General features: G+C 56.0%; 1 protein-coding gene across 21 annotated transcripts in view; it reads left to right on the top strand.

Annotated features, from left to right (window-relative positions):
* USP20 (ubiquitin specific peptidase 20) overlaps positions 1-24820 on the top strand; it is an 82372-nt gene that overhangs the window by 21269 nt on the left and 36283 nt on the right. For 19 of the 21 annotated variants that reach the window (XM_067040502.1, XM_067040508.1, XM_067040501.1 and 16 more), the window contains 21 exons: positions 808-861; positions 2474-2536; positions 2860-2991; positions 4317-4413; positions 4769-4838; positions 6551-6664; positions 8282-8360; positions 10768-11215; positions 11592-11732; positions 12069-12184; positions 12446-12618; positions 13263-13357; positions 19078-19111; positions 19303-19348; positions 20254-20434; positions 20520-20646; positions 20994-21163; positions 21245-21326; positions 22358-22466; positions 23383-23485; positions 24735-24806. In XM_067040502.1, the coding sequence (XP_066896603.1) occupies positions 808-861; positions 2474-2536; positions 2860-2991; positions 4317-4413; positions 4769-4838; positions 6551-6664; positions 8282-8360; positions 10768-11215; positions 11592-11732; positions 12069-12184; positions 12446-12618; positions 13263-13357; positions 19078-19111; positions 19303-19348; positions 20254-20434; positions 20520-20646; positions 20994-21163; positions 21245-21326; positions 22358-22466; positions 23383-23485; positions 24735-24806 (2506 nt within the window). The remainder of the gene's footprint in view (positions 1-807; positions 862-2473; positions 2537-2859; positions 2992-4316; positions 4414-4768; positions 4839-6550; positions 6665-8281; positions 8361-10767; positions 11216-11591; positions 11733-12068; positions 12185-12445; positions 12619-13262; positions 13358-19077; positions 19112-19302; positions 19349-20253; positions 20435-20519; positions 20647-20993; positions 21164-21244; positions 21327-22357; positions 22467-23382; positions 23486-24734; positions 24807-24820) is intronic. The other 2 variants (XM_067040515.1, XM_067040516.1) reach the window with 1 other exon arrangement.

Raw genomic sequence — 24820 nt, 5'->3', positions numbered from 1 at the left:
AGATACGGTGGCTTAAACGAGATAGAAGTTTACTTTTCTGTCACTGAACAGTCCAGACGTAGGTAGCACTGATAGAGTGGCTCTGCCATTCTCAACACATGGCTTTCATCACCAGGTCCAAAGTGGTTGCTTCACTTCCTGCCATCACATCTGCATTCCAGCCAATGGAAAGAGGAGAAAGAGCAAGGGTTATGCAAAACTCAGAAGTGGCACATGTCGCTTTTCGCTGTCATACTATTGACTAGAACTGAGCCCCATGATCACAGCGGGGGCTGGGACACACAGTCTGCAGGTGGCTGGCCATGTGCTCAGCCTAAATTCATGGATTCTTGTATTAAAGCAGGGAGGAGAGATATTGGCAGACAAGAAGCAGGCTCTGTCATCCAGACCACCAGAAACCCGGGTGTTTTCTGTGGTCAACAAATATATTGATCTCCTGATTTGTACCAGGCTCTCTGTGAAGTCGCAGGGGTAGGCAAAACAGACCATCCTTCTTTCATGGAGCCCACAGTCTAGGTGGGGAGAAAGGCTTAAATAAATAAATGCAACGAAGGAAGAGTAGAAGGTGTGTTGAGGGAGCATATTATGGCGTCTGTTTATTTAGGCTCTAAATGATTGTATTGAAAATGTTTTCACAGGCACATGATAAAACAAAATTCAAACATTAAAATTTAAAGTGCCCCTGTGGGCCAGCGGGGTCCTTTCTGAGGCAAAGCCTCTAAGCGGAGACCTTCAGGTGCGTCCGTCAGTGCACATCCAACAGGCCGCTCACGGCCTACTCTTCCTCTCTCTCCGCACCTCACACAGGGCACCTGTCAGTCATGCGGTGTTTCCGGACCCAACCTGTGGGCCTGTCTCCAGGTAAAGTATCCTTGCAGCTGTCTGAGGTGGGGAGCTGGGTCCAGACGCTGGGGTGGGAACATATGTCCCCCATGGGCACGACTGGGAACCTTGGGCAGGGACACAGGGCATGGATGTCTTGGGTGTGGTTCCCAAGCCCAAGCCAAGAGGGCCCCAGAGTCTGCGAGCTCCCGGCCTGGCTGCCCTGGCAGCCATTAAAGATGCCTGCCAAGAGGAGAGAGCAAGTTGGAGAAGACTCTGGACTGAATGATCCCATCGGCATTAAAGGCAAAGTTTTGTCCTTGCGTGTGTCTGTGTGTGACAGATGATGTAGCATCTTGGCTCTGAGCCCTGGCCCGGGCCTTTGTTTCCCCGTCTGTAAAGTGGAGGCCACAGTACTGATCACTGCCCCCTCCTTGCAGACCCACCTTAGGGTAGAATTTGATGAGATGATGCCTGTGCTGGTCTTAACAGGGTGTGTGGCCGGTAGACAGTGTCCAGGAAAATCTGGTCGTGATTTTTACTGCTTACTAAAAAGAGTAACAGTAGATGCATCAGCATGTGACAGTTTTCTCTGGGGGGGTAGAATTATGGGTAATTCATGTTTCTTTGTAACTTCGTAGTGTTTTCCAACTTTTCTACAAGTATGTATTGCATTTTATAGTCGTGCTGAAAATGGCTGTTACTTAAAACTTCTTTGAAAACAAATAAAAGGAGAAACAAAAAAGCCCACAGGGGTGAAAATACCATAGTTCAAGTCTGTCTTTGCAGAAGACGTAGGGCCCCCCACGGGGCTTTGGCCTCCTCCTTTTGGGCCTGTTGCTCAGTGTAAAATAGACTGCAAGACACTGTCTGGGCCCCCAGGGGACAGCAAGGAGTGCGAGGCGTGGTCTTACCTCCTGGGAGCCCACAGGCCTCTGTCCAGAGAGACAGAGACGGACCTGATGCAGAAAGTGGCACATCCTTTATGACGCAGCCCAAAGGTCGTTTCCTTGAAAGGTCCTCACCAGCCTGTGCAGGGCTGACCACAGCTGGAAATGACACCCAAAGCACTCCTACGGAGAAGCAGGCCGATCGCTGGGGCGGAGGCCCACAGAGGGGAGACACTTGAGCTGGGCCTTGGGAGCTGGGTGGCTTTGGGAGAGGAGAGTGCAAGGCCAGAGGCAGGTCACCAGGGACACTGAGGGCCATGGGGTCCGCACCGGGCCCCAGCCGCCTCTGCCCGATTCAGTGTCCCTGTTAGAAAATGGCTGTGAGGCCCAGCCTCCCCACCCGAAGTGTGGGTCCCGATAACCGGCCCCTCGGGAAGTGGGGTTTTGGTGAAAACGGGACAAGTGGAGGGGGAGAGGGTCTGGGCGCCAAGCAGCCAGGCCTCAGCTTTGCCCGGATCTGGCTGCGACCCTGCCTGGCTTCTTGCAGGAGGGCAGCAGCTCAGAGGCGGGGGCAGCTGTGTGGTGGCCATCCCTGCCCGGCGCAGACCTCGGCTCTGCAGACCTATGTTCCTGCAGGGCGGCAGGGCCTCGGTGCCTGTGGGTCCTGTTGGGTGGAGACGGGCACTGGCTCGCTGTGCTGGCAGCGTCCTCTTGGCCACCCCATCCGTCCGCTCTCCTTTCCTCTCCACCCCTCTCCGCAGGTCGCCTGCTCCTACGTTGGCTGCGGAGAGTCCTTCGCTGACCACAGCACCGTCCACGCGCAGGTGAGCGTGGTGTCCGGGAGCGTGGGCACTGCGGTCCCACAGCCCAGAGTTGAAACCCCAGCTGCGGCCGCCCCCAGCGCCGTCTGCCGCCCTGGGCTTCGGTGGTTATATGTGTAAATGGGAAGAATCACGGCGAAGAAGCGAGAGGGAATGCCGCCGCAGCCCCTGGCACTCCTGGCCTGTGCGGGGAGCGGATCCTGGGCTTCTAGGCCTCCGACCCGGTGGGGCCTCTTCCCGAGGCCGGAGAGCTCACGCAGCCCTGAGGAAGGCCTGGGCGCCCGTTAGGCCGCTGTGTCCTTCTGATATTGCATCTTGCCCTCTAGGCCAAAAGGCACAACCTGACAGTGAACCTGACCACGTTCCGGGTGTGGTGCTATGCCTGCGAGAAGGAGGTGTTCCTGGAGCCTCGGCTGGCGGCCCGGCCGCCAGGCCCCCCACCCAAGTTCTCAGAGCAGGTGAGCGGGTACGGGCGCCAGCCGAGGAGACGCCCCGGAGGGCAGGGCGGTGGGTCCCCGACGGCGGCCGTTCCTGCTCAGCGTTCCCAGCTGGCTTTGAGGAGCTCATGTCAGCCAATGCCCGCTGAGCCCCAGCCCTGTGTCAGGGCCCGGCGACACAGAGGTGACGGGAAGGAGGGCGGCCCTCCCCCAGGGAGTTTGTAGGCCTCGGGTGAGCCCAGGGCCATGGGACGGCGCACACCCTCCCTGGCCTATGGAGAGCCCCTGCTGATGGTCGTGCAGCCGCCTCTCTGGGGGCAACGCCCGGAAACCGCCCGCCCCCCACCAGGCGAGGCACGCGCGGGGCGCTGAGCAGCCCTTAAAGGAGGCAGGCGGGTGAGCCCAACGCGGAGCCGGCCTCGGGGAGCAGTCAGAGAGCCGGCCCTGGAGCCCCAGGAGGCCAGGCGTGTGTGTGTGTGTGTGTGTGTGTGTGTGTGTGTGTGTGTGTGTGTGTGTGTAGGCCAGGCATGTCTCATGTATGTGTGTGTATGCGTGTGTGTGTGTAGGCCAGGCGCGTCTGCATGCATGTGTGCATGTAGGCCAGGCTTGTGTCTCATGCATGTGTGTGTGTGTGTGCGCGCGTGCGTGTGTGCGTGTGTGTAGGCCAGGCATGTCTCATGCACGTGTGTGTATGTGTGTGTGTGTGTAGGCCAGGCGTGTCTGCATGCATGTGTGCATGTAGGCCAGGCTTGTGTCTCAAGCATGTGTGTGTGTGTGTGTGTGTGTGTGTAGGCCAGGTGTGTTTGCGTGCGTGTGTCTGTGTGCGTGCAGTGCCGTCCTCTCCACGTTGGACAGTGACCATCACATAATGGGTGCTTGATAAGTATATATGGAATATGTTTGTGGACATGGTAGATATTTATGATTTTTTACAAAAAAGGCTCTGAAAAAGTATATACAAATCCTGCTTTGAGGGTGTGTGTGTATTAACAGTTAAAACGCTACATAGATAAGACAGACTGTCAACAGCGGTTGTCTCGGGAAAGTTGGTTTGCCTGTTGTTTTTTCTGTGTTTCTGTTTTTTCCCAAATTTATTATAAGTAAATTAAATTATTACTACTCATTATTGTACATAAAGTACAAGTCACGGAGTCCCCGGCGCAAGGCCACCAATGCCCTCTCTTTCCATGGTGTCCTCTGCTGAGATGGGCTGGCTCAGTTCAGGCTGGGGGGCTGGGCTTCTCCGCCCACCCTGAACCCCAGCGGGGGAGGCACGTGGGCCTCTGACCCCAGCCCCTCTCCCCCCTCACCCTCCTAGCTTTCCTCCCTCTGGTTCTTGAACACAGGACTCTGCGCCGCCCTCCCACCCTCTGAAAGCTGTCCCCATCGCTGTGGCTGACGAAGGAGAGTCCGAGTCGGAGGACGATGACCTCAAACCGCGAGGTGACGGCCCCACGCGCTGCGCTGCCTGGGCGGGGCGGGGTGGCCTGTGGGGCGCGAGGGCTTCCCTGGGGCTCCAGCTGCTGCCCTCAGCCCCGTACAGCCGTGTGCCCCCGGGCGGGCCGGCCCCTCCGCACCCAGGCCGCTGCCCCTGCTCGGTGCTGACGGTGGGCCGGCGGAGGGCGGAGGGCTCCGTGGGTTCCGTGCTCTGCGGTAACCAGGCCTGCTGGGAGTGGGACCACGTCGGCGGACCCGGCAGGTTTCTGGGCTGGGTCCTGGGGACTCAGATCCATCCTGCACGGGTTCCTGCCGGTCGAGATGCTCACCTTCCCCTTCCCCTGTGTGCGCTGCTCCCCAGGCCTCACGGGCATGAAGAACCTGGGGAACTCGTGCTACATGAACGCGGCCCTGCAGGCCCTGTCCAATTGGTAGGTCGTGCCTCACCCGGGAGTTGGGGCCCCCAAGCCGGGTTCTGTGTGTTGCCCACAAAAGCCGGTATATGGATACACGTCAGATGCCCCAGACCACACATGCCCTCTGAGCCAGCAATCCCTCCTGTTGGAATTGATCCCAAGGAGGTGCCCTGGGATGCTGAGAAAGCTGTCTGTGCAAATGGGGTTCATCATTCTGCCGTTTACTGGAAACAACTGAAAGGTCGATAAAATCATAAATTTATTGTAGGGCAGCCTTACAGTGAGTTCAGGAAAAAATGGTGCAGGACAATATTTATTAAAAAGAGGAGGAGTTCAGAATACGATAAGTAGGGAAAAGGAGGTTTTAGACCTTTGTTTGGTGCAATCCCATTTTGGAGGGAAAATACTATTTTCCATCTAGGATAGGGTGTCCACTCCCTGAGGCTGGGACATCTCCTATTCCTGGCACTCAGGGTCTCCCACCTAGTAGGGGTTCAATATGTGTGTGTGTGTGTGTGTGTGTGTGTGTGTGTGTGTGTGTGTGTGTGTGTGTGTGTGTGTGTGTGTGAGAGCGTGTGTGTGTGAGCGTGTGTGTGTGAGCGTGTGAGAGACAAGGAGGGAGGGATGGGGGATACGCATACATAGAAAAGTCTAGAAGGTTATGCCCCCAGATCTACAGAGTAGCTATCCTCACGTAGTAGGTTTAAGGTCAATTATTATTGTTTGCTTAGTATTTTTAAACTTTTCTACAGTAAATGAGTATTTCTTATGTAATAAGATAACAAAAACAAAGAAAAGGGGAGTGGGAGAGATGCTTTTGGGCTCAGGAAGGTTTCCAAGAAGGGGCTGAGGGCTTCCCTGGTGGCGCAGTGATTGAGAATCCGCCTGCCGATGCAGGAGACACGGGTTCGTGCCCTGGTCCGGGAAGATCCCACATGCCGCGGAGCAACTAAGCCCGTGAGCCATGGCCGCTAGCCCTGTGCGTCCGGAGCCTGTGCTCCACAACGGGAGAGGCCACAACAGTGAGAGGCCCGCATACCGCAAAAAAAAAAAAAAAAAAAAAAAAAAGAAGGGGCTGACAGAAGGACAGGCAGTGGTTCCTCTCGTTTGCACAACAGTCTTTAAAGAAAAACCCTATTTCCAAGCACAGTCACATTCTAAGGTACGGGGGTTAGGACTTCAGTGTATGAATTTTTTTTTTGTTTTAAAATTTTTTATGTATTTATTTTTGGCTGCTTTTGGGTCTTCATTGCTGCATGCGGGCTTTCTCTAGTTGCGGCGAGCAGGGGCTACTCTTGGTTGTGGTGTGTGGGCTTCTCATTGCGGTGGCCTCTCGTTACGGAGCACGGGCTCTAGGCACGCGGGCTTCAAGAGTTGTGGCACGTGGGGTCTAGAGCGCAGGCTCGGTAGTTGAGGAGCACAGGCTTAGCTGCTCCGCGGCATGTGGGATCTTCCTGCACCAGGGCTCGAACCCATGTCCCCTGCATCGGCAGGCGGATTCTCAACGACTGCGCCACCAGGGAAGCCCTCAGTGTATGAATTTGGGGGGATACAATTCAGCCCATAACAGGTGGTGTCCTTCAGTGCCTTCTGCAGGCATTTCTGGCTCCAGGAGGCCGCAGTACATCCCACATAAGACGCTTTTACTTCTCCACCCGGCTCTTTGTAAACAATGCCACGCTCCCCTTCTTTTCTCTTCTGACCTGGCTCCCTGTCCCATCCCCCAGCCCCCCACTGACCCAGTTCTTCTTGGAGTGTGGAGGCCTGGTGCGCACAGACAAGAAGCCAGCCCTGTGCAAAAGTTACCAGAAGCTGGTCTCTGAAGTCTGGCACAGGAAACGGTGAGTTGACTGAGTCCCTAACCTGGGACAGGGGTGTGGGGATGGGTTTTCTGTCGGCCCCTTGATAGAGCACTTCCTGTGCCTTCAGCCTCTCACCACCACTTGCTGTGTTGTACCCTGTGCAATGCTTACAGCAGCCCTTCGAGCTGTAGGTCATAGGCAACTCTGTTTCACAAATTGGGGAACTGAGGTTCAGAAGATTTAAGGATCTCGCTCAAGACAGCACGTCTTGTGAAAGGTGGAGCTAGAATTTGAGCCTGGTGTTGATTGAAGATGGCAGCACTTTGCAGCATGTGTGCTGAGGTCCAGAGCTGTGTGGTGACCACTCCTAGGTCTCAGCCACATCTGTGCACGTAGGAAAGGATTTCAGAAGTGGCTGGCACTGACGTTCAGGGGCTTCAGCTCAGTGAAAAAGGACTTTAAAGACTAGAAGCCTGGGTTAGATCTGTTTCTCCAGGAAAAGTTAAAATTGGGACTAATTTAAAGTGAGTGCTGGGAATTCCCTGGCAGTCCAGTGGTTAGGACTTTCACCGCTGTGATCCGGGTTCGATCCCTGGTCGGGGAACTAAGACCCTGCAAGCTGCGTGGTGCGGCCAAACAAACCCAAAACAAAACAAAACAAAGCAACAACAACAACAGCAAAAACTGTGAGTGCATAGAAACGTATTAAGTGTAAAAGCAGAGTATTAAGCAATATGCTGCAATATAATTCCAATTTTAAGAAGCCACTTTTAAGTGTTTACCTGCATGTAATTTTGTGTGTGCGTCTGTATTTTCGTGGAAAAATCTGGAAATCTTAACGGTAGTTATCTCTCTGGGTGGTGCTGTTAGTGTTGATGATTCTTTGTTGTGATTTTCTGAAATTTTCTGTTTTTCAATCATGAACACGTATTTTTTTTTTTAAAGCAGCTGTCATTTTTATTTATTTTTATTTATTTATTTAGCCACGCCATGCCACGCCGCGTGCGGGATCTTAGTTCCCCGACCAGGGTTTAGACCCGTGCGCCCTGCAGTGGAAGCGCGCGGTCTCAACCACTGGACCGCCAGGGAAGTCCCCATGTATTACTTTTTATTTTATTTTATTTTGTTTTGTTTTTTGCGGTACGCGGGCCTCTCACCGTTGTGGCCTCTCCCGTTGCGGAGCGCAGGCTCCGGACGCGCAGGCTCAGCGGCCATGGCTCACGGGCTTAGTTGCTCCGCGGCATGTGGGATCTTCCCGGACCGGGGCACGAACCCGCGTCCCCTGCATCGGCAGGCGGATTCTCAACCACTGCGCCACCAGGGAAGCCCCCATGTATTACTTTTGAAATTAGAAAACCGCAACAGATATCTTATAATGAGAACAGTTTTAGATAGAGTAGCTTGTCATGGGCTGGTGGGACATGATGCCATCCCAGTCAGGAGCCGTTTGCCTCACTGAACCGTGACTTGATGTTTTCCTTCTTGACCTTAGAGACGTGCAAACCTGCTGGGGCTCCTGGCCGGGTTGGCACCTCCCAGAGTTGTAGTAAACGCATCACTGAGTCTAATCTGGCTATACTGGCCGCCTGGCTGCCCTCGTGGGCTTGAGCAGCTCAGAGCAGGCCACCTGTACTAACGGGTCTGGTCTTCCTACAGCCCCAGCTACGTGGTTCCCACCAGCCTGTCCCATGGGATCAAGTTGGTCAACCCGATGTTCCGAGGCTATGCCCAGCAGGTAGGCCGTCCGAGCTGCCCCGGGGACACCCAGGGCTGTAACTTACCAGGCCTGGCTTTGAAGCCAAGACCAGCGTGGAAATCGGCAGCAGCAGCTCTGCTTTGCCATGCAGGGCTCCTGGATCAGACCTGCTGCCTGAGCCCTTCACCTCTGTGGGGACGTCGGGGCCTCCCAGCAACCTGGTGTTCTCCCCACTCAACAGATGGGGAGACCGAGGCTCAGCGGCCAAGTCCTCACCCACTTACCATGTACCAGTTACGCAGCTGGTACATGGCAGAGGGGAGAGTGGACCTCAGGCAGCCTTATCTCCAGGTGTGCGCACCTCGGCACTCACTCAGATCGGCACGTGGTTTCTTGTTCCCCAAGTCGCAGGCAGAATTTCACTTTTATTAAAGTAAACGTTTTGATGACAAGTTTTTGTCAATGTAGAGAATCCCTCTGAAACCAGTGATACCTTTCTGTGGCGTAAAATCGTGGGCCCCAGGTGAAGCAGGATGCAGCCACACACCTCCCCCTGCCCCAGGCTGGCCGTTCAAGTGGCCCAAGTCCCGCCCCAGACTGGGGTTTCGCTGCTGGCCTGAACCTGTTCGCACTGCCGACCCGCTGCCTGACGTGGGGGGCCCAGGAACAGAGCAGCGGCCACCGAGGGATGCCCTCGGCCCCCTCCTTCGGCCCCCACTCTCCCCGGGGTGAGGGCTGCTGGGCCTTTCTCTGCTCACACCCTCAGTTGGATGAGCATTGGCCTCTGCCCGAGAAGCCCAGCGTTGCCTCCTCACCGCCCTTTCTGGGGGGTGATAATACCCACGGTGATCAGAATCCACCGTGCACCGTTGATTAAGTGGTCGGTACCTGCCACATAAGTTCAGCCCTGTTTCTACTCACAGAGCTCCCATGAAGTGGGCCCCGTCATCACCTTCACGTTATAGGTAAGGAGCTGAGGCTCAGAGAGGCTCTACAGGAGGCTCAGGCCACACAGCGCACAGCGGCGGGGCCGGGGTTTAGGCTTTTACGGGAGCCGCCCCTCGCCGCAGTGCTGCCCTCCCCGTGCAGGGACCCCTGCTGGCCCCCAGGCTCTCGGTGGGGACACCGGCGAGCAGCGCTGCTCGGCTGCTGCCGAACATCCACTCGACTCCAAAGCATCCCTTTCTGTGGGTCTTGGATGTAGCGCAGGGGACGTTTCTGTGGGTCTTGGATGTAGCACAGGGGACGTTTCTGAGTCTGAAACATAACAGGTAGCTGTAGGCCTCTCTTAATGGCCAGAGGATGCTGTCATGCTTCCACATGGCTTGAGAGTTTAGCAATGAACACAGGGTACTTTTGTTAAAAGGAAGGAGCAGAAAGAAAAGTAGACGATGTATTGAGGGCCTGTTTCTGAAAAGAACCTTTCAGTGTCCCTGACACACAGGACACACGTTTCCTACCCCCTCCCTAATGCTTGATGTTATCCAACCAGAGCCCTCTCCTCCCCCTGCTAGAACTGAGAAAATGAGGCCCTTCTCTCCATACCCGTGACCTGAGGCTTTGGGTGCTTGGCTGGGTCTGGCCACTGCGTGATCCCCGCCTCGTTGGGCAGGAGTTGGGCTCGGGAGCTGCTTCTGACATCCAGGGCAGGGACCGTGAGGGACAGGACTGGACTTTGAACCCGGTGGCCCCGCACAGCACCCAGTGTCCCCAGCTGTCAGAGGCCGGCCACCATCTTCTGACCTTTTAAAGCGCCTCCTGTGTGCGCTGCTCATGGCTGGGCCAGAGGCCTCGCTGCCCTGACTTCCTCTGGGTGATGACGTAGTCACAGCGTAGCCAGAATAACAGCGTCGCTGCTGGGATTTGAGACCCGGCCAACCGGAAGAGGCACCTTAGTGCGAGTCACGCCCAGGCCTGCGGGAAGCCTGTTCTCCTGCACCAGTCGCAGAGGCAGGGGAAGGCGTGGGCACGGGGGCTGGCGGAGGACCCGAAGGGCACAGAGAGCCAGAGGCAGGTCAAGGATGCAGGCAGCCTGGCCCGCAGGGTGGCACTGCTCCCCGTGGGACCGAGCTGAGCGCTCACCTGCGGACGCACTCGCGGTGCCACCTGTGTCCTCCTTGGGCTCCCTGCCCACCCTCACTGTCCCCTCCCTGAGGGAGCAAGGCGACTTTAATGGCTGAAGGCCACACGTCCACTCTCCCCCATGCTGAGTTGAAAGCGGGCCCGCAGGTGATGGAGAGCAGGAGCCGGGAGTCCGGCGGACCTGGGCCCCCACCTCTGCTCTGCCGCTTCACAGTGCGAGACCTGGGACGGCTCGGCCAGCCTCTCGAGCCCCAACGTCCTCCTCAGTGGGAGGGGGGTTAGGACAGCAGTGTTGAGGAGGCCACTGTGAGGGGTGCCCGTGCGGGCCCCCCGGCATCCGTGTCCGTGCCGCCCCTGGTTCCAGGACACCCAAGAGTTCCTGCGCTGCCTGATGGACCAGCTGCACGAGGAGCTCAAGGAGCCCGTGGTGGCCGCGGCGGCAGCGCTGACCGAGGCTCGGGACTCGGACTCGAGCGACACGGATGAGAAGCGGGAGGGCGACCGGAGCCCGTCAGAGGACGAGTTCCTGTCCTGTGACTCCAGCAGCGACCGCGGTGAGGGCGACGGGCAGGGGCGCGGCGGGGGCGGCTCCCAGGCTGAGACGGAGCTGCTGATCGCGGACGAGGCGGGCCGCGCCATCTCCGAGAAGGAGCGCATGAAGGACCGCAAGTTCTCGTGGGGCCAGCAGCGCAGCAACTCGGAGCGGGTGGACGAGGACGCCGACGTGGACACCGCCATGGCCGCCCTGAACCAGCAGCCCGCGGACGCGCAGCCGCCGTCACCGCGGTCCACCAGCCCCTGCCGGACACCAGGTACCAGCCAAGCCCCTCGGGGCCTCGCAGCCCTGTTTGTCCAGCTCCTGCTGGGGGGCAGAGCGCCCACAGCCTGCTCAGCTCCCCCCCACCCCGGGGGGCTCTCCCACGAGACCCGACTTACCGGTGAGAAATGGGGTAAATGATGTGTCCAGGCCCACCTGGGCTCAGAGCCCGCCTGAGCCCTCCGCTGGGAACGGGAAGGGTGTGGACGGCGCGTTCTGCGTGGGGCTGGGGGGCTGGGGTGGGCCCAGGACGGTGGAGACGTGGCGGGTTCAGGCCTCGGTCCCCTCAGGAGGCGCTGGCAGGTCTTGCTGACCGGGCCCGGGGCTGTCTCGGCTGCCCTGCCCCAGCACGGTCCCCCCTTTGCCCCCAGAGCCGGACAACGAGGCCCACATGCGCAGCGCCTCTCGCCCCTGCAGCCCTGTCCACCACCACGAGGGCCACGCCAAGCTGGCCGGCAGCCCTCCTCGTGCGAGCCCCGTGAGGATGGGCCCGTCCTACGTGCTCAAGAAAGGTTCGGGGGAGCGGGCGGGGAGGGCGGGTGGGCAGGGCATCCCCGCGTGGAGCTCGGGGCTGGGGAGGGAGTCGCACCTCTGGCCGCCGTTTTGGGTTTTGGAGCGCTCTTTACCGGGGTCTGGGCTGCCGCACTCCTCACGCAGCGTCTCTGAACCCTCCTAACACAGCTGGGACACGAGTGGGGCCCCGTCCCGCAGACAATGAGTGAGGCACCGGGAGGTGAAGTGACAGCCAGTCACATGACTCGTACAGATTTGACCCCAAGTCCCAGCACCCACCCCTTGCCCCAGACAGGCCAGTGGGGGCTGGGCCTAGTCCTGTGCTGTGCCCCCAGCCCAGGTGCCGAGCGCCGGCAGCCGACGGCGGAAGGAGCAGCGCTACCGCAGCGTCATCTCAGACATCTTCGACGGCTCCATCCTCAGCCTCGTGCAGTGTCTCACCTGTGACCGGGTGGGCGCCCTGGGGGAGGGGAGGGACGCACCGGGGTCCTCACGCAGCTCGGGGGCTGGGCGCTGGTTCTCTGCCTGGTGCCCCCTGCCTTTCTCTAGGGGCGGGCCCCGGTTGTGGGCCTCCCGTGTCCTGGGCTCGGGAGCAGGCTCTCTGCCCCACACCTGCCCTCTGGTGGCTGGGGTTTGGGTTGCAAACTCCGGTTGGTCTGGGCAGGGCGGAACCCTGGGAGGTGGAGACCCAGGCTGACCTTCAACCCCACAGGTGTCCACCACGGTGGAGACATTCCAGGACCTGTCGCTGCCCATTCCTGGCAAGGAAGACCTGGCCAAGCTCCACTCGGCCATCTACCAGAACGTGCCGGCCAAGCCGGGTGCTTGTGGGGACAGCTCCGCTGCCCAGGGCTGGCTGGCCTTTATCGTGGAGTATATCCGACGGTACGCCACCTTCCCGCCTGCTGGGAGACACAGGACCACCCAGGCCTGGCCTTTCTGGAACTCGCAGGCTGACAGGCGACAGACCTTTAACAGCAAAGTACAAGCTTTTGCGGGGCTGAGGGTGTAGTTCAGAAGGGAGCTTGAGGCTGAAGGGGGCTCAGGGTTTAGCCAAGTGGGGTGGGCGTGCTCCTTGGCCGTCCTGGGGTGGGCCTCGGGGTCGGAAGGCAGGTGATGATGGAGAGTGTGACCAAGTGGCAGCTGGAAAGGAGGGCAGCGGCTGGAGTGCAGTCCTGGCCCTGCGGGGAGCGCCGTGGTGGCCTTCCCGAGTCCCCACTGTGTGGCCCGAGGCTGGCTTTACCCGCCTGATGTCAGGAGCCTGTGCTCTGCCCAGAAGACAGGCCAGCGTGATTGGGGCCCCTTCACAGATAAGGAAGGCGAGACTCGGGGGAAGTGATGTCGCCCTCCCAAGGACACGGAGCTGCTGGCTGGCGGTCCCAGGCTTCTGGCTCCAGACTTCGGCCCGTTCCACCCACCGGGCCAAGCTGCCCGTCTGGGCCCAAACAGACCCCAGCCCAAAGGCCCCCACGTCTTACTCTCACCGAGGCCCTGGCAGCACCTCCGCCACCCCCTTTCTGTCTCTGTAGGTTTGTGGTATCCTGTACCCCCAGCTGGTTTTGGGGGCCGGTCGTCACCCTGGAAGACTGCCTCGCTGCCTTCTTCGCCGCTGATGAGCTGAAGGGTGAGTGGACCCGGCTGGCGAGGTCAGCACACAGTTCAGGGTTTCTGGGGCTCCCTGTCAGAGTCCCACCCCTGCCTGCCAGGCCGGGCCTGGGACTACACGCTCTCGCAGCCCCACCGCCTGTAGCTCTTAGCGGGTCACCGGTTTTCCTTCCTTTACCTATTCGGTGGACAAAAAGGATAACAGTCTTTAATTTTGCGTTTCCTTGATTATTGATGAGCTTGAACTGTTTTTTTTTTAAGTGTATTGGCTGTATTTCTTATTTTAAAATTTCCCATTCCTGTCCTTTTCCCGTTTTTCTGTTCAGTGATTGGCATCTCACTAACCTTTGGGAAAACTCTTTTTGTTTAATTTTTAATTGTAGTCAGATACACATAACATAAAATGAACCATCATAACCATTTTCTAAGTGTTCAGTTCAGTAGTATTAACTATATTCATATTGTTGTGCAACCAATCTCCAGAATGTTCTCATCTTGCAGAACTGAAACTATCCCTTAAATAGCAACTCCCTGTCCCCCTTCCACCCAGCCCCGGGCACACACCATCCTACTTTCTGTCTCCATGAATTTGACTATTCTAAGTGCCTCGTCTAAGTCAAATCATACGGTGATCGTCCTCTTGTGACTAGTCTGCGTCTATTAGCGTCATGTCCTCAAGGCTCATCCATGTTGTAGCAAGTGTAGTATTTCCTTTTTTTAAAAAAATTAATTGTTTATTTATTTATATTTGGCTGCGTTGGGTCTTCGTTGCTGCGCGTGGGCTTTCTCTAGTTGCGGCGAACGGGGGCTACTCTTCGTTGCGGTGCGCGGGCTTCTCGTTGCGGTGGCTTCTCTTGTGGCAGAGCACGGGCTTTAGGCACGCAGGCTTCAGTAGTTGTGGCGTGCGGGCTCAGTAGTTGTGGCGCGCAGGCTTAGTTGCTCCGCGGCATGTGGGATCTTCCCAGACCAGCAATCGAACCCATGTCCCCTGCATTGGCAGGCGGGTTCCCAACCACTGCACCACCAGGGGAAGTCCCTCCTTCCTTTTTTAAGGCTGAATAATATTCCATTGTGTAAATGGGCCACATTTCGTTTATTCATCATCTGTCGATGGACACTTGGGTGACTCCCGCCTTTTGGCTCTTGTGAATAATGCTGTGATGAACCACGGATGCACAGATATCTCTTCAAGATAGTGATTTCATTTCCTTTGGTTATATACACAGAAGCGGCATTGCTGGGTCATACGATAGATCTGTTTTTAATTTTTTGAGGAACCGCCATACCGTTTTCCTTGATAGTTGTACCAATTTACATTCCCACTAATAGTGCACAAGGGTTCCCTTTTCTCTACATCCTTGCCAACACTTGTCCTCTCTTGTCTTTTTAAAAAATCTCTTTCTGGGAATTCCCTGGTGGTCCAGTGTTAGAACTCCATGCTTTCACTGCCAAGGACCCGGGTTCAGTGCCTGGTAGGGGAACTAAGATCCCACAAGCCATGTGGCACAGCCAAAAATAAATAAACAAACAAATAAATAAATAATTTTTAAAAAAAATCTCTTTTTGACAATAGCTATTCTAACATGTGAGGTGATATCTCATTGTGGTTTTTATTTGCATTTCCCTGATGATTAGTCATGTTGAGCATCTTTTCATGTACCTGTTGGCCATCTGTATATCTTCTTTGGAAAAATGCCTATTTAGGTTCTCTGCCCATTTTTAAATTGTATTATTTGTGTTTTGCTATTGACTTGTATGAATTCTTTATATATTTTGGAAGTTAACCCCTAATCTGATATATGGTTTCTAAAATGTTTTCTACCATGCTGTAGGTTGCCTCCTCATTTTGTTGATTGTTTCTTTTGCTGTGCAGAAGCTTTTTAGTTTGATGTAGTCCCACTTGTTTATTTTTGCTTTTGTTGCTTGTGCTTTCGGTGTCGTATCCAAAAAATCATTGCCAAGACCAATGTCAAGGAGTTTTTCCCTATGTTTTCTTCTAGGCGTGTTATGGTGTCAGGTCTTACATTTAAATCTTTAACTGATTTCAAGTTGATATTTGTGAGTGATGTGAGATAGGGGTAAGATTTCATTCTTTCGCATGTGAACATCCAGTTTTCCCAACACTGTTTATTGAAAAGATTATCTTTCCCCTATTGAGGATTCTTGGCTCCCTTGTCAAATATTAGTGGACCATATATGCATGGGTTTATCTCTGGTCTCTCAATTCTGTTCATTGTTCTACGTGTCTGTTTTTATGCCAGTACCATACTGTTTTTAATTTGGTCACACCTCACGCAGGATCTTAGTTCCCCGACCAGGAATCAAATCTGTGTCCCCTGCAGTGCGAGGACAGAGTCTTAACCACTGGACTGCCAGGGAAGTCCCAGTACCATACTCTTCTGATAACTGTAGCTTTGTAGGAGAGTTTGAAATCAGGAAATGTGATGCCTCCAGCTTTGTTCTTCTTTCTCAAGATTGTTTTGGTTATTTGGGGTCTTTTGTAGTTACATATGAATTTCAGGATTTTTTTTTTCTATATCTATGAAAACATCATTGGATTGCTTTGAATCTGTAGATGACTTTGGGTAAGATGGACATTTTAGCAATATTTCTTCTGCTGCTCCATGACCACAGGCTATCTCTTTATTTGTGGCATTGTGTGAGAACAACTCAGTCTTCCTCCTGTCTCTCCTCTACTCTACTCTCACACTCTACTGCCACACAGCACTTTGGACACCAGGTGTGTGGTGGTTTTCCCACACCAAGCAATTATGCAACACCGGGCAGTTCTCCTACAGTTTCACTTGATTCCGACACTATCTACCTGGAGATAGCGTCAGATCCCACAGGTTAAGGGCTCAGTCCTACAAGACCTCTCCCTCCCCAACTTCAGACGCCAGTCACAAGTGCAGGTTGTCACCTGGGCTTCTGACTGGCTGGCTATAGACGGGAGGTTCTAACGGCCCCCTCCTCGGCTTCAATTAGAGCAGCTAGAGCGGCTCAGCTCGCAGAACTCAGAGAAGCATTTTGTCACTAGGTGACTGGTCTATGATAAAAGGATATAACTCAGGAAGAGCCAGATGGAAGAGGTGCATTGGGCAAGGCATGTGGGAAGGGGCCTAGAGCTTTCATTTGCTCTGAGCATGACCCTCTCCCCAAACTTCCCTGTGTTCACCAGCCCAGAAGCTTTCCAAACCCCATACTGTTGGTATTTCATGGAGGCTTCTTCACGTAGGTATGCTCAATTATTAGCTCCATCTCTAGCCCCTCTCCCCTCTCTGAAGAATGCCAGGCAGTGCTGAAAATTCCAAGCTTCCAGTTATGGCTTGGTCTTCCTGGTGGCCAGCCCCAATCCAGAAGCCCACCCAGAGTCACCTCATCAGAACAAAAGACCCTGCCATCACTCAGGAAATTGCAAGGGATTTAGGAGCTCTGTATTAGAAACACTGGTCAAAGACCAAATATTAGAACAAAAGATGCTCCCAGTGCTCTTATCGCTTGGGAACTTACAAGGACTTTAAGAGCTCTGTGCCAGGAACCTCGGGGAGAGCCCAATATGTATATTTTCTATTATCTCACATCCACCTTCAATTTCTTTCATCAACGTCTCATAGTTTTCAGTGTACAAATCTTTCACTTCCTTGGTTAAGTTTATTCCTCTATGTTTTATTGTTTCTGATGCTTTTGTAAATGGGAGTGCTTATTTCTCATTCAGATATTTTATCATTAGTGTATAGAAATGCGACTGATTTTCATACGTTGACTTTGTGTCTTGCAACTTTACCAAATTAGTTTGTCAGTTCTTTTTTTGTTTGTTTGTTTTTTGTGGTACGTGGGCCTCTCACCGTTGTGGCCTCTCCTGTTGCGGAGCACAGGCTCCGGACGCGCAGGCTCAGCGGCCACGGCTCAAGGAAAAGCTTTTATCTTTTCACTGTTGAGTATGATATTAGCTATGGGTTTATCATATATGGCCTTGATTATGTTGAGTGCATTCCTTCTACACCCAATTTGTTGAGACCTTTTATCATGAAAGGGTGTTGAAATTTGTCAGATGCTTTTTCTGTATCTATTGAGAGGATCATATGATTTTTATCCTTCATTCTATTAATGTAGTGTATCATGTTCATTGATTTGCATATGATAAACCATCCTTACAACCCAGAGATAAATTCCACTTGATCATGGCGTATGATCCTTTTAATATGGTGTTGAAGTCTGTTTGCTAGTATTTTGTTGAGAATTTTCCCATCTGTATTTGTCAAGGATATTGGCCTGTAGTTTCCTCTTCTTGTACTGTCCTTATCTGGCTTTGCTATCAGTATAAAATGAGTTTGGGGGTGCTCCTTCCTCTTCAGTTTTTTGGAAGAGTTTGAGAAGAATTGTTAATCCTTTAAATGTTTGGGAGAGTTCACTGGTGAAACCATCTGGTCCTGGGCTTTTCTTTGTTAGGAGGTTTTTTATTACTGCTTCAATCTCCTTAGTCATTGGTTTTTCAGATTTTCCATTTCTTCATAATTCAGTCTGGGTAGGTTGTATGTTTCTAAGTATTTATCCATTTCTTCTAGGTTATCCAATTTGTTGTGTTGGTATGTCTCTTCTTTCATTTATAATTTTGTTTGAGTCCTCTTTTTTCTTGGTTCATCTAGCTAAAGATTTGTTAATTTTGTTTCTCTTTTCAAAAAAACAACTCTTAGTTTCATTGATATTTTTTTTCCCTATGGTCTTTCTAGTCTCTGTTTTATTTCTGCTCTAATCTTTATTATCTCCTTCCTTCTGTTAACTTTGGATTTAGTTTGTTCTTCTTCTGATTCCTCGAGGTGTAAAATCAGATTGTTTGAGAGCTTTCTTTTTTCTAAATGTAGGCATTTATTGCTATAAAATTCCCTCTTAGAACTGCTTTTGCTGTATCCCATAAGTGCTGGTGTGTTGTATTTTCAGTTTTATTTGTCTCAGGATACTTTCTGATTTCCTTTTGATTCCTTCTTTGACCCATCAGTTGTCCAGGAATGTGTTAAATTCAACATATTTGTGAATTTTTTAGGTTTCCTCCTGTTATTGGTTTCTAGTTTCATACCATTGTGTTTGGAAAAGATATTAGATATGATTTCAGTCTTCTTAAATTTGTTAAGGCTTGCTTGGTGGGCCAACATACGATCTATTCTGGAGAACGTCTGTGTGCACTTCTGAAGAACGTGTATTTTGGTGCTGTTGGATGGAATGTTCTGTTTAATGTCTGTTAGGTTCATTTGGGCTATAGTGTTATTCAGGTCTGCTGTTCCCTTGTTAATTTTCTGTCTGGATGATCTATCTAATATTGAGGGTGGACTATTGAAGTTTCCTACTATTATTGTGTTGCTGTTTATTTCTCCCTTCAGTTGTGCTTTAATTATTCAGGTGCTCCAATGTTGGCTGCCTATATATTCACAATGGTTACATCCTCTTGATGAATCGACCCCTTTATCACTGTAGGGTGACCCTCTTTGTCTCTTGTAACTGATTTTGGCTGAAGGTGTATTTTATCTGATATACGTACAGCCACTCCTGCTCTCTTTTGGTTACCGCTGCATGGAATATGTTTTTCCATCGCTTCACTTTCAGCCTCTGTGTGTCCTTGAAGCTAAAGTGAGTCTCTTGTAGTCAGAATGTTGTGGTTTTATTTCTAAAGCATAAGTGATTCTGTGCCCTTCTCCCCCATTTTCCATCCCTGCTAACCTTTGTCTCTGTATTTTACTGCCCTAGGTGACAACATGTATAGCTGTGAACGGTGTAAAAAGTAAGTGGGTGCGTTCTAGAGGCTTCTCCCCGACTTCCCGTTTCCATCTGTGGTCCATCTGTGTCCCACGTACTTCCCCCCGGGCTCCCCCAGATAGCTTGACTTCACAGAGGGAGCTGGGTGGGAGGGGTGCTCCCCTGCCTGCCGGCCCCCTCCCTGGGACGCTCATGTCCCCCACTCTCTGCTTCCAGGCTGCGCAACGGCGTGAAGTACTGCAAGGTCCTGCGGCTGCCGGAGGTGAGTGGGCAGCCTCCCGCCACCTCTGCCTGCCGGGCCTTCTCCAGCCCGAGCGGTGCCGTGCGGGGCAGAGGCCGACCCCGTCCCGGACTCAGGAGGCCCGTGGAGACCGCTGCTCTGGCTGGGCGACCCCCCGGGAGGGTCTGGCCGGTGGGGAGGCTCGTCGCTCGGTGTGTAGCTTGGAGCCCGGCTCCTTCATCCCTCAGCGCGTCTCGTGCGGGCGGGAGGCAGGTGTGGGGCGCCGAGGGTGACGTCGAGTGAGGCATAGGCGGGGCTCTTGGGAATGCCTTTCCGAGGACGCGGCATCTGAGTGGGGCCTGAGGACACAGGCAGGGGTCGGCCTGGTGGAAGGCGAGTGGGGAAAGAACAGGTGGGCAAAACCCCAAAGCAGAAGCGGGCTTGGCCGAGGCTTGTGGCTGCAACGAGAGGAGCGTGGCCCGGCGCGGGTGCCAGGCTGGGCTGAGCAGGTCTGCGGAGCCTCGGTGGAGGAGCCTTCTACAAGTCGGCACCCACAGAGCTGTGGGTGGTCAGCTCGACGGGCCAGTGACAGCTTCCTGTACAGACCAGCCCAGTGCTCGGGGACAGCCCATCCCGACCGCCAGTCCTGTTAGTGCAGCTTAGCTCTGCTGCCACACCTGCCTGTATCCCTGAAAGCTGGCCGGGCTCCCACGCACGGGTCTTAAGTGTATCCAGAGTCAACGGCGGGGCCATCAGTTCGCCTGGGTCTCTGGAAGGCTCTAGCCGCTACGTTTCTTGTTTTCCCCTGGGTGACAGGGCCTGAGTGGGTCAAACAGCGGGCTAGTGGGTGTCCCAGAGCCCTGCTCCGAGGCCCCCGTCAGGTTACCAGGGGTCCCAGGGCCCTGGCCAGCCCCAGAGTGACTGGCACCTCCCCTCCCTCCCCCCAGATCCTGTGCATTCACCTGAAGCGCTTTCGACACGAGGTGATGTACTCGTTCAAAATCAACAGCCACGTCTCCTTCCCGCTGGAGGGACTTGACCTGCGCCCCTTCCTCGCCAAGGAGTGCACGTCCCAGATCACCACCTACGACCTCCTCTCGGTCATCTGCCACCACGGCACGGCAGGCAGTGAGTCCAGCCACCCGGCCCCGGCCCCGCCCCGGCCCCGCCCCCTCCCTAGGGTGTCTGTCACCGCCGGCCTCTCCCGCCGCAGGCGGCCACTACATCGCCTACTGCCAGAACGTGATCAACGGGCAGTGGTATGAGTTCGACGACCAGTACGTCACCGAGGTTCACGAGACAGTGGTGCAGAACGCCGAGGCCTACGTGCTCTTCTACAGGTGGGGCCCGGGCAGCGCGTCGGGGGCTGAGGGACCGCGCCTGCGCCGCAGGGCTTCGGCCGGTGCACGTCGGGGTGGTGGCGCCTGCGAGGGCTTCAGGCCAGGGAGGAGTAAGGATTTGGGCTTCTAAGAAGGAGCCCGCTGGCTGCTGGTGGGAAAGCTGGAAACCCAAGTAGTCGAGTTGGGTTTTCTCCGGTGGTCCCGGTGGGCGGTGGTGGCGGCCGCAACTCTGGCAGGGGCGGCGGGGCTGCCGGGAGGCGGAGGGATGCTGCGGGGTCCGGGAGGCGGGGCTCTGCCGCATGGGGCGAGGCTTCGGCTCCTGATCTGCCCCCACCCCGCCGCCCCAGGAAGAGCAGCGAGGAGGCCGTGCGGGGGCGACAGCAGGTGGTGTCGCTGGCCGCCATGCGGGAGCCCAGCCTGCTGCGCTTCTACGTCTCCCGGGAATGGCTCAACAAGTTCAACACCTTCGCCGAGCCGGGGCCCATCACCAACCATACCTTCCTCTGCTCCCACGGAGGTGAGGTCGCCTTCCCTGCGATGGGCCGCGGGGCGGGGGGAGGCCGAGCCCCAGCTCTCCATCCTGTGCCTTCCTCCGCAGGCATCCCGCCCAACAAATACCACTACATCGACGACCTGGTGGTGATCCTGCCCCAGAACGTCTGGGAGCATCTCTACAACAGGTACCGGCGGCCGCGGCCGGCCTCTGCCGTCCAGGCCGGGCGCTCAGCTGGGCGGGAGGCGGGGGCAGGCGGGGGGGATGATGCCTCTGCGACCCCACGCCGCCCTCACTCAGGCAGCAGGACAGCACGCAAGCAGTTGTGGGGCGCCCCTGGCAGCCTTGTCTGCATCGTAAAAGATGCCCGCCTCTGGGGGCATCCAGCCGGCCCCTCCCAGTCACAAGGGACGGAAAACTGGCTCAAGCCAAAGCGGGGGTATTGATTCCTCTCTCAGACAGTCGTGGGGCTGCTGGCCGCAGGGCAGCCTGGCCGGTGTCTCTCCCCAACCCCGTGCCTGGCTCAGGGGGCCGGGGCCGTGTGCTGCCTGGGGCCCTCCGGGTTCAAGTCCGTCAAGACCCAGAGCGTGTGACTGTCTGGTTGAGGGGAGAGCCCCTGGCCGGGCTCGGGTCACTCTGGATCTGGGAGGCCGGCTGTCCGCGGCCGAGTGGGTGGTCCGACGGGCGGGGAAGGAGCGGCCAGGGAGACTCGCTGGACCGGCTTTGACCCACCCACTCACAGCTCAGGCACGCCCATGCCCTGTGGTTGGTGGATGGGTCAGAACCCCACAGGGAGCGGCATCCCCAGGTCCTGTGGGGACCCCCGCCCCCCGCAGAAGGATGAGCAGCCTCCCTTTGATGTCGTCCTTAGAATCAGGCCAGGCGGGCTTGGGCCGCCACGGCTCCTGCCCGGTGGCCAGGAGAGGCAGCGAGAGCGTTCACCTGTCCTTCGGCCATTAAGCACAGATTTGTGAGGCGCCTGCCCTGCGGCGGGCGCTCTCCTGGGTGCTGTGGGCTCTCAGTCGCGCAGGGAGACGTGCCAGTCAAGCGAGGAAGACGAGACAAGTAAACAGGCTGTGCATAGGGTGCCCAGGGGCCGCCAGGGCAGCATCAGGAAACCTCGCTCTCCAGCAGGTTCTCTGCTGCCTTCCCCGCGGGCGCCCTCCCCTCGGGGTTCGTGACTCCCTCTCTCTCTGTGCACCTCCCGCCCTGGTGCAGGTTTGGGGGCGGCCCTGCCGTGAACCATCTGTACGTGTGCTCCATCTGCCAGGTGGAGATCGAGGCGCTGGCGAAGCGCAGGCGGGTTGAGATCGACACCTTCATCAAGGTGCCTGGGGAAGGGGGTGGGGCGCGGGAGAGCCGGGCACCTGAGCCGCAGGAGCTGAGTGCGGTCAGGCTCTGTTTGGAAGGCCTGTTCTGTGCGAGACCAGGGTGGCCAGAGGCCTGGCCTGACACTGAAGATTTTCACCGGAGGAAGGGGTTGGGCTTAGCGAGTTCAGGTCCCTCTGCTGGGAGGCTGTCAAGCAGCTGGTGAAGGAACAAGTGCTGCCTTTAGGGGCCGGGTGGTTCTTTATTGTGCGGGTTCTAGGATGTTTAGCAGCACCCCTGACCTCTACCCACTCGATGATGCCGGTGACAACAAAAATTACCTCCAGACTTGGGCGGGTGCCCCCTGGGGGCAGAGTCCCCACCCCGCCCCCCTTTGGGAACCACTGAGCTCTACAAACTGACACGGAAAGGTGCATTAAGTGAAAAAAACAAGTTGCAGGATAGGCCCCATCAGGATCCCATTTTAAGGAAGGGGACTTCTGCAGGGCACACGGGGGTGTGTGTGAGGACTGAGGCCCCTGGTGCTGCTCAGAGCAGGGGGACTCGGGGACCCTCCGTCGTTCAACAGTCCAGGCTTGGACTGTTCGATGCCCTGCTTTGTGGTCATTCAGTACGAGACGTCAGACCAGTTAAGGAGCGAGCAGGGGACACGTTCTGTTAAGTGGTGGGGGGACAGCATCTGCCGTGTGATCTCAAGTGGCTTTTTAAAAAGTTACTAACAAGAGATTGACTCAGATGCTAGCAGCAGTCATCTGAGTGGTGGGGTCCCGGGAGATGTTTCTTTTCTTTGAACTCGTCTGGGCGTTCGAAACTTTCTCTAAGAATCTAGTGTTTGGAAGGGGTCCGGGGTGGGGACTGACCGGTGGGGTGTCGGACAGTCACGCTGACCCTCCCCTCGGCCCCGCCCCGCCCAGCTGAACAAGGCGTTCCAGGCCGAGGAGTCACCCAGCGTCATCTACTGCATCAGCATGCAGTGGTTCCGGGAGTGGGAGGCCTTCGTCAAGGGCAAGGACAACGGTGAGTCAGACGGCACTGACGGCATGTGCCCGCCACTCCCCGCGCCAGGCGGGAGACCTGGGGCTGCCCACCTGCTGGGAGTGTCCCAGGAGGCGGAGGTGGGGCGCCCGGGATCTGTGCCTGCCTGGCAGGTTTTTGGTGTCGTCCCTTCAGGCACGCGCCCTCTGGGCAGGAGCACAGAGCGTGGGAGCTCCCCTGCCCCCCCCCCCCCCCCCCGAGTGCTGGGATGGCTGTCCTCACCCTGGTCAGGCCTTCTCACTGCAGCAGGACAGAAGCCATCTGGCTCTGCCCCTTCCCTCCCTTACCCTCCGTCTGCAGGTGCCCAGGGGGGCTGCTTTTCCCTCCTGCCAGGCCCTTTCCCTTGGGGACTCTGTTGCCCTAAATAATAGATTTTAGTTGACAGATGGCTTCAGACTCTTAGGAATGGACTTGGACACCATGTCCTCTGATCGCTCGATTTAGAGGTGGAAACAGGCCCCAGCAGAGGGCCGCTTCCAGAGTCCCTCACGGTCCCCGGCAGGGAACAGCTGAGCCCGAGCCCCGCGGCCTGCGTGCGGCCACCCTCACCGCCCCCGAGTCCCACACTCGGCTCCCAGGCCAGGCTTTGGAGCTTGAGTGGGGTCAGCAGAGCCAGGAGCTTCTGCGCACTGGACATCCGCGCTTTGCAGCATAAGCAGCAAGACGTGGGCAGGGGGCGGGGCCTCCCAGTGGCTGCGTCCGTCAGGAGCCCGGCTCCAGAGTCGCGGCCCCACCTCGGGCCCTGGCTCTGCCTTCTGCCAGCGTGGAGCTGGGCGGTCACGTCGCCTGCCTCACCTCACCCAGGTGTTGAGGGTTGAGCTCGTGGGGCGCATGGGGAGGGTGCTGAGCGAGCACAGCTGCCGCCAGATTAGGACGATGTCCACCTGGCACTGGACATCTACCCCACCCCCCCCGCTCCATGCTAAGGTCTGAAACTAGGGTGCGAGCCCTCAGAACTCCCTCTGCTGGGCCCAGGGATGCCACAGTCCCTTCTGGCTCTCAGGCTCGTGGGGATGAGCGTTTGGTGCGCTAAGCGCCTCAGCCCGTAAGAGCTTCACACTGACCCCTTGGGCCCAGGACAGCCTCTGCGGGATCACAGGTGTCGGTGGCACGCTTTGAGAATGGCTCGTATCTGTTGAGGGGTGGAAGGCTGCGGCGGAGGAGGGGCCTGGGCTTTCTTCCCATCGCTGCAGAGGCCCAGAGGCCCTGAGCCTGAGCCTGTCTGTTCCAGAGCCCCCCGGGCCCATTGACAACAGCAGGATTGCACAAGTCAAAGGAAGCGGCCACATCCAGCTGAAGCAGGGTGAGAGTCTCACC

The sequence above is a fragment of the Kogia breviceps genome, chromosome 8 (assembly GCF_026419965.1).
Source record: "Kogia breviceps isolate mKogBre1 chromosome 8, mKogBre1 haplotype 1, whole genome shotgun sequence".
In the NCBI taxonomy this organism is placed as follows: Eukaryota; Metazoa; Chordata; class Mammalia; order Artiodactyla; family Physeteridae; genus Kogia; species Kogia breviceps.
This window is presented reverse-complemented; position numbering and strand designations above follow the sequence as displayed.